General features: G+C 40.2%; 2 protein-coding genes across 3 annotated transcripts; both read left to right on the top strand.

Moving 5' to 3' along the window:
* The first annotated feature begins 384 nt into the window (after window positions 1-384).
* On the top strand, window positions 385-5,505 carry LOC148875946 (protein TPX2-like). Of its 2 annotated transcripts, none has more exons than XM_088965797.1 (22): window positions 385-648; window positions 927-1,009; window positions 1,110-1,195; window positions 1,287-1,371; window positions 1,459-1,520; window positions 1,624-1,712; window positions 1,823-2,015; window positions 2,104-2,200; window positions 2,330-2,443; window positions 2,539-2,658; window positions 2,808-2,984; window positions 3,097-3,243; window positions 3,332-3,408; window positions 3,507-3,585; window positions 3,693-3,824; window positions 3,918-3,998; window positions 4,122-4,241; window positions 4,326-4,492; window positions 4,611-4,719; window positions 4,814-4,873; window positions 4,960-5,054; window positions 5,142-5,505. In XM_088965797.1, exons 1-22 carry the CDS (start codon window positions 507-509, stop codon window positions 5,260-5,262), a joined length of 2,436 nt encoding a protein of 811 aa, XP_088821923.1. In that variant the 5' UTR covers window positions 385-506; the 3' UTR covers window positions 5,263-5,505. The 2 variants fall into 2 exon arrangements, with proteins under 2 accessions (XP_088821923.1, XP_088821924.1); XM_088965798.1 differs by having other exon boundaries at window positions 411-648; window positions 1,829-2,015.
* Window positions 5,506-6,641: 1,136 nt separating this feature from the next.
* LOC148875945 (auxin-repressed 12.5 kDa protein-like) lies at window positions 6,642-7,657 on the top strand. The gene is made up of 3 exons (XM_088965799.1): window positions 6,642-6,939; window positions 7,028-7,247; window positions 7,366-7,657. The coding sequence occupies exons 1-3, from the start codon at window positions 6,834-6,836 to the stop codon at window positions 7,400-7,402; spliced, it is 363 nt and encodes a 120-aa protein (XP_088821925.1). The 5' UTR covers window positions 6,642-6,833; the 3' UTR covers window positions 7,403-7,657.
* Window positions 7,658-7,712: the final 55 nt, after the last annotated feature.

Here is a 7,712-nt window from a genome sequence, read left to right as displayed (position 1 = left end):
TAATAACTAATACTCACGGGAGATGTTCCCAATGCAAGGTAGGATGTGGGTGTGAGGCGCCAGTTAGTGAGGAGCAGATCCGGTCTCCCAATTCATCTGCGGTTTGCGGACAAAGATGATGTTGTTGGAACGTGTTGGTAATTGGCACAGTTTATTTGATGTGGGTTCCAGTCTTTGGCTATGCACGTGTCAAGGAGCATTATTCTCTTTTAATGATAAGAAAATCAGGGCGCGTTCGGACCGTCAGCTATAGCCGTTAGAATATAAGCGCCTTTCCGAATCGGAGGGTCGCTTCCATGAATTATTGTTAACGCCGTCTCGGTCTCTTTGGGCTGCTACTCTCCTTTTCAAATATTCGACCGTTGGCATTGTAACGTTAACACTTTAACACATTGCCTCTCTCCAACTTCCCAAGTCTGACCGTTTATTTCCTCCCATCTCCTTTTCGTTCCCTCACTGCGGAACATCCGAAGGGCTTCATCGATCAAAAGGTATTCGATCCATCAATGGCAATGGAAGCTGCCATGATCGACGAGACGTACGAGTTCTCTGCGCCTCGTTACTTCGACTTCATTAATGGCGAGACTGAAGAGGAGATGCAAAGAGCAGAGCTCTGGTTCGAGACCGCTCTCAGCTACGCCCCCTCGCGTATGTTGTCTTCTCACTATTTCTTGTAAAGTTTTTCTTAGTTTCTGGCGAGACAGAATTAGACTCTGTTTTCTAAAATCTTTGGGTTCTGCGATCTATCGTGCACTTAAATGTCTTAGAAATTCATGATTTCGGAAAAATGTTCTTGAACTCCTAGAAGATTTTTAAAAGCTTTGTGCAAATATGAGGTGTCGTTTCACTTTACTTGATCTATTTTTTCCTGTTTCTATGTTCAAAGAATAGGATCAAGATTAAATCATTTCTATCAATTAATGCAGCTTTCATGCCAAGGATTAAAACAGGTAGGTCTTTTCAAATAGAAACCCTCTGCGATTTCAGTGATGCGGAAAATATCCAGAAGGTAATTTTTAAAACCTTCATTTAGACTTAGTTTCTGAACCAATTGCTAACAAGAGATACGACCTAATCAACACTCGGTCGCTACCTTAATGACGTTTTAGGCATCTGGATCATCGGACACCACGGTTGCATCCGTTCTCGCTCAAGAAGCAGCATTGGCGCCGGCCGAAGAGGTAAAAGCCTCGAGGTACGTTCATCAGGGATGCATAAAACACATTTTCTTTTTCTAGTTCTTATCGTCCACACGAAATTCTAATTTTTTTAGTTCATTAGTCCAGGCCCCAGTCTGAGCACATCCCCGTGGAAACTGCAAAGGGAAATCAGATTGAGGAAGAAAGTAAAACATGTCGCATTGAACAACAAGTATGTTGATTCATCAAAGGGAATTTTTTTCCACCTGATACTACCTTTCAGTCTTGGAAACTCTTCTAACGAATTCCCCTCTAACAGACTCTTGCTGCTGAGCAAACTTGTGAAGACAAGAATGGTGTTCACACTCAAGACAGTGGAAGGTTTGTTTTTATTGTTAACCTACTTATCCTGAAACACATGGACCTAAATTGTTAGTTTAGTTCTCACATCTTAACTATAGTACCATTTTTCTGCCGGTTTCAGTGTTTTGGCACGAAATAACGCTACAATTGTGGAGACTAAGAGAGAGGGTGCCAATGAGACTACTTCCTCTGTGGTCTCTGTCATCCAAGGTGGTCATCATATTCAGATTTTTTTTTCTCCTAGAATGTTTACATGGTTTATCCTTCTAGAATGTCAAGTCGCATTGCAGTTCACAGTTTTTCAATATTCTATGTTTTAGCGGCAGGTACAGAAGTTTGTACGCCCAAACCACAGACTGTATCTAGGAAAGCAAAGCCACTGGCGACAACTTCGAAGAATAAACTGACAGCAAAGAAGATAGCTAGTGCAATTAGAAACCCATCTGCTCTGAAGCCAAAAAATCAGTCCCAGCTATCGCAAGCTAAAAATGGAAAACCAACCAGTGCTAGAAGGTCGGTATTATATTGATTCATGGTGGTTATTTCTGATTTCTGAAGCTGAAATTGTTATAATTCTAAATATTTTGTTCCCGATTTATAGTGTAACTACTGCCAAAAGCACAGTTGTGGCACCAGATTTTGCTCAAGAAAATCAGGCAATTAAGAGACAGAAGCTAGAGGGGGGAAGATCTAGACAGGTTATTCTTGCAACTTTTCTCGTTTTTATTTTTTGGATACGATATTTCTTACTCTTCCATTACTATCAATGACTATGACTGAATTGTAATGTTCGTGGATTTTTTTTTTTTTTTTTTTTGAAATTCCAGATACTGAATGTCAAAACCCTGAATCTTCCCCACAAATCAAAATCAGGTTTAATTACTGGAGATGCTAAGTTGTGCCCCTTAACTACAAAAACTCGAAAAGAGGAGGACAGAAAGGTTAATCAATTAAGTTCTTATAAAGACTATGAATGATAATCAACGTAAAATGCAATTATTTTACTGATTCAATTAATACTTTCTTTAATTACCAGGTCTATGTTCGGGAAGTGGCTGCTGCTACCCCTTTTGTTTCTGCGGCAGAAATGGTGAAGAAATTCCAGACAAGCACTCGAGAGATGGGAATTCCTAATAGCAGCCTCTCCCTTTCACATGTAAATAATGAAGTACCTTACGATTTCTTTTTTCTCCCCCTTTGTTGTATCTATTTTTCTTTCTGTTCCTTCCCATTAAAATCATATATGAGGTTAATCATCTGTAAAGAGAAATTAAAGTTGGGGGGGATGGGTTGGTCTATCCTCAGGATGCTGCTGCTTCTATTATACAAAGAAAGCCAAAACTGACTTTGACAAGGCCCAAGGAGCCAGAACTGGAAACAACCAATAGGATTCGTGCTACAAGGGTGAAGAGTACTGCAGAACTTGAGGAAGAAATGATGGCCAATATCCCAAAGTTTAAGGCCAGGCCTTTAAACAAAAAGGTCAGCTGCTTGCTCATAATTCTTAGATGAATTTTTATTTTATCACTAAATTCTTCTTAGTTTCCTCCCCAGTTGACTGCTTATTTATGGTTGCATATATTCTTGTCTGCAGATCCTGGAAGCGCCAACACTGCCTGCATTTCCAAGAAGCACCCCTCAACTACCAGAATTTCAGGAATTTCATTTGAAGACAATGGAAAGGGCAAACCAACACGCTGAAACATCAACAGTTGTATCGTCAACTGAATCCTCTTGTCAGGTTAGAATGAGTTGTTTTTACTGTTTCTTTTCCTTTTTCTAGTGTGCTCTACAGTTTGTTAATGGGAAATAAATGGTATTATTGACAGAATGTAGACAAACCCCATAAGCTTACTTCACCTAGGACTCCTCGTCTTGAAACATCATTACGAGCTAGGCCACCCAAGTAAGTCATTTTTGTAAGTTGGGATATTTTGGTTTTTTTAATCAGAAAAAGAATTTCTGGATTACTGATCGATTTTTATCTACATATACTTTGAATAGGGTTAAGAGTTCTCAGGAATTAGAGCAGGAAGAACTGGAAAAGATGCCGAAATTTAAAGCTAGGCCACTGAACAGAAAGGTCATTATTCTTCTCCTCTAAAAGTTATTATATGGGCATAAAACATCAAATAAACTTTATTCAGATTAAATCTTATTTCATTAACACTTAAATATAACATTTTTTAGATATTTGAGAGCAAAGGAGACTTGGGAATTTTCCATAGTTCAAAACCCAATGTGACCAAGCCTCAAGAGTTCCATTTTGCAACTGATGAACGTATCCCACCACCAGCGACTGTTATTGACCTCTTTGACAAGGTAAATATCAGAAGGGGATCCCTTCTTTCTACCTCGACTGTTTTTTGTGGTGTTTCCTGTGGTTTTCTCTTATTTGCTATTTTACCTTTCCAGCTTTCTTTGAGTTCGGAACCTCGCCAGGACCATCAAGTTCTGAAACTGACTACACCAAATCCATTCCATCTCCATACAGAGGTATTATCAACCCAACCTCCTTAAAATATCAGTAACCCGATACTTCAAGGGTTATCTGGGTATCATAGACAACTATGTTTTCTTCATCTATTTTTTTTTTTTTTTTTATGCTTCCTCTGATAGGAGCGTGGAGCTGAGAAAGAGAGAAGGTTGGCAATGGAACTTCAACAAAAGCAATGGCAAGAGGAGAAGGCTAGGATCCCGAAGGCTACACCATACCCTTACACTACAGACTATCCAGTGGTAATGACATGCTCTTATGCCCTATTTTCTTCCTTCCCTCGCATTTCTGAGACTAAGCTTGATAAGCATAATTACCTCATGCAGATACCATCAAAACCTGAGCCAAAGCCATGCACAAAACCTGAACCTTTCCAGTTGGAAAGTCTCGTGAGGCATGAAGAGGAAGTACAAAGAGAAATGGAGGAAAGACAGAGGAAAGAGAAAGAAGAGGTTCAGATGAGGATCTTCAAGGCACAACCTATCATGAAAGAGTAAGATTTCACCCAGATATACTTTTCAAATTAACTGAAGATATATGATTTTCCAGTTAAACTTTTTTCCACACAGAAGTTGATGAAACTTGTATACCAATTTTATGGATGAATGCAGTGACCCAATTCCAGTTCCTGAGAAAACACGGAAACCGCTCACCCAAGTGCAAGAGTTTGCACTTCATGTTGATCACAGGGCTGTGGATAGAGCAGAATTTGATAAGAAGGTGAACAAAAACTTCTTCCTATTTTCCTTTTAGCAGCAGGATCAATCTCTACACACTTTGCACTGATGCATGGAATACTTGTTTATATTTGCAGATCAAAGAAAAAGAAATGATGTACAAGAGGTACAGGGAGGAATATGAATCTGCTAAATTGGTAATAATAACAATATATCTTTTATGTTATAATAAGCCCTTGTTTAATTGCTACTTTGAGCATTGATTTATGTTTGTGACTTGCAGATGGAAGAAGAAAAAGCACTCAAACAATTGAGGAGGACAATGATACCTCATGCAAGATCAATGCCTAGTTTTGCAAATCCTTTTCATCCACAGAAGTAAGCAAAACTAATCTCACTTAAACCCCGTGTTTTATTTATAGATTTTCTTAATTGTGATGGTAACTGCTGTGTGTGGTGGAACAGAGCATGCAAAGAAACAACAAAGGCAAAATCCCCTAAACTGCGAGTAGCCCAGAGAAAAGACAGAAGGCGACTGGTTGGTGTTGCTGCCGCAACTTCTAGTGCTGCCACGAACATGAGATGATTGAGAATGGTGGACGACCCCTTGCAATGTTCAAGAATTCTTGAACCAGAAGGCGACTGGTTAGTGTTGCAGCAGCAACGCAACGTGCTGCTACGAACACGAGAGGATTGGGACTAGTGGGCGACCCTTAATGTTCAAGAATTGTTCAAGAATTCTTGAACTCAATCATCTTCTTTTTGTGATGTTATTCAGACTTGCAAAAAGAAAAAAAAAAAATGAACGACTGTTTTCTTTGTGTAACAATTACGAGTCTTCCATGTTTGCTTTACGAGTCTCAGAGATACCGCTAAGAAGCCAAGCGGAGCAAACTGCTGCATCTGAAGTGTAGTCACAGACCAGGGCTTTGGATAAGATGCGTGTAGAATTTTCCTTCCCCAATCAAACGATTTATTTATTAGACCATTATCTTGGACCTAATTGCTTGCCTGCTTCAGCAGAAGAAATTCGGGACCCACCCTCCATCAGAATAAACCATTATCTTAAAAATTTTTACCGTTTCAAAGGGCAATAATGCCAAAAACCATGGGTGGGGGGATTAAGAATTCATTTTCAAGAAAACCTAAAGCTGCAGCGGATGGGCGGACAATGGCTGCTTCTTTTCATAGTTGTGTTGAAACTTGAACTAGAAAAGAGAATGGCAACAAAATCAATTTTCTTTTTTAGGGTCCATTTGGTGCATCTTTTTATATAATTTTTTGGCTGTTTATAAGTTGGGAAGATTAAAAATCGGTTTATTTTTATTTGGCATACTGAACATTTAACTGCCAAAAGATGGAGCGTCAAAAACGTATAAAACTCATTTTAGGCCGATTTTGGAAAGTTTCAAATAAAACTTTCGACGTCTTTCACGTTTTAATTTCACACAAATAAACCCAAAATAATGCTAAACCCGAAATAATGCACATCTGCCAAATAATCTTCGAACTTTCCGAACCTTATGCTTCTTTTGACTTTCAGAACTAAAACAAGATATTTAGAAAAAAACTTGCCAAACAGACTCTTACCTATAGTATTCAATTAATGAATAGTGGAATCCCCATTTCGTTTTATGTGATTGTGGACAGTGAAAAAAACAGAAGCACTTTCAGTTTCACTGTGTTGTCCTTGCCACTGACCACATGACTGATGTCTGATTCTTTCTCAAAATAAGGGCCCCATCCGTTGTCCCTTCGTCCATCTACCCTTCGTGGGCCCTAGAAGAATGGAAAGAGAAGGGACGACGTCGATATCAGAGGGTGACACATGGGCTACCCTCAACATACATGCTATCTGAATTTTGAGCTCATGAGACCACTAATGAGCTCAGTACTTCATCCTATGTAGGGGGACCCTCTCCCGGTCCTTCATCCTTATCCGCCAGCTCTTACCTATATTTCTACCTTGTTCTCTTTCTCATATATATCTCAATACATGAATGGGTTGGGAGATATTTAAGGGAGGCTTAAAATGGTAATTTTGAATACCTGGGCCCCCACCCCTTCTTCTATATAATTGAGCTATGGTAATTCATTTAGCCAAACTATACTGAATAGTGAATACTGATCAACTCATAAGTCAGGAGGAGGATCGCCATGGTTTTGTTGGAGAAGCTCTGGGACGACGTTGTTGCTGGCCCTCAACCTGACCGTGGCCTCGGCAGGCTCAGGAAGCTCAGTACTAAGCCCTTGAATATTAAAGGCACCTTCCTATTCTTCTTCTTCTTCTATTTCTTCGTCTTTTTTATGCATACATGAAAGGGTTTTTAATTTGTTCGTTTGTTTGTTAGACGTGGAAGGAGAGGGAAGCAACAAGTACCAGAGATCGATGTCGATGCCGGCAAGCCCAGGAACGCCGACGACACCGGTGACGCCAATAACACCGTCGACGTCTAGGAAGGAGAACGTGTGGAGGAGTGTGTTCCACCCAGGAAGCAACCTGGCCACCAAGAGCATCGGCGCTGAGATGTTTGACAAGCCCCACCCTAACTCTCCCACTGTTTATGACTGGTACGTACCATAACTCCCATGGCATGCACGTCTGCCAAAACCAGACAGTTGATCATCTTACTTTTTCATCCTCTTGGATCCCATCTGCTTGATTTCGTGACGTGACTTTTGTGTGTAGGCTCTACAGCTGTGAGACTCGCAGCAAATACCGTTGAGGAATGAAGAAGATGAAGAAGAGCCGAAGAGTGTGTGTGTGTTGAGGAACGAAGAAGATGAAGAAGGGCCGAAGAGTGTGTGTGTATGTACATATTGAAGTGTTAAGTTTGTCCTCTGTCTTTGTGTTCAGTGTTCACTAACTAGGCGAAGAAGACGAGTTATGTTAAGACGACGTTACGCTTTCGCATGTGCGATCGCGAAGATGTAATGACTTTTTTCAGTAAAAAAAAACATCTGTCCGTAGATTTGTTATCGACCTTGGTCTCGCTTTCCTACCATGAGCCACGATGACCGTCTGATCCACTGAAT

Source organism: Nelumbo lutea, chromosome 1, assembly GCF_056320005.1.
Source record: "Nelumbo lutea isolate HS-2025 chromosome 1, American lotus-T2T, whole genome shotgun sequence".
NCBI lineage: Eukaryota > Viridiplantae > Streptophyta > Magnoliopsida > Proteales > Nelumbonaceae > Nelumbo > Nelumbo lutea.
Note: the sequence above shows the minus strand (reverse complement) of the source record. Positions and strands in the feature narration are given on the sequence as shown.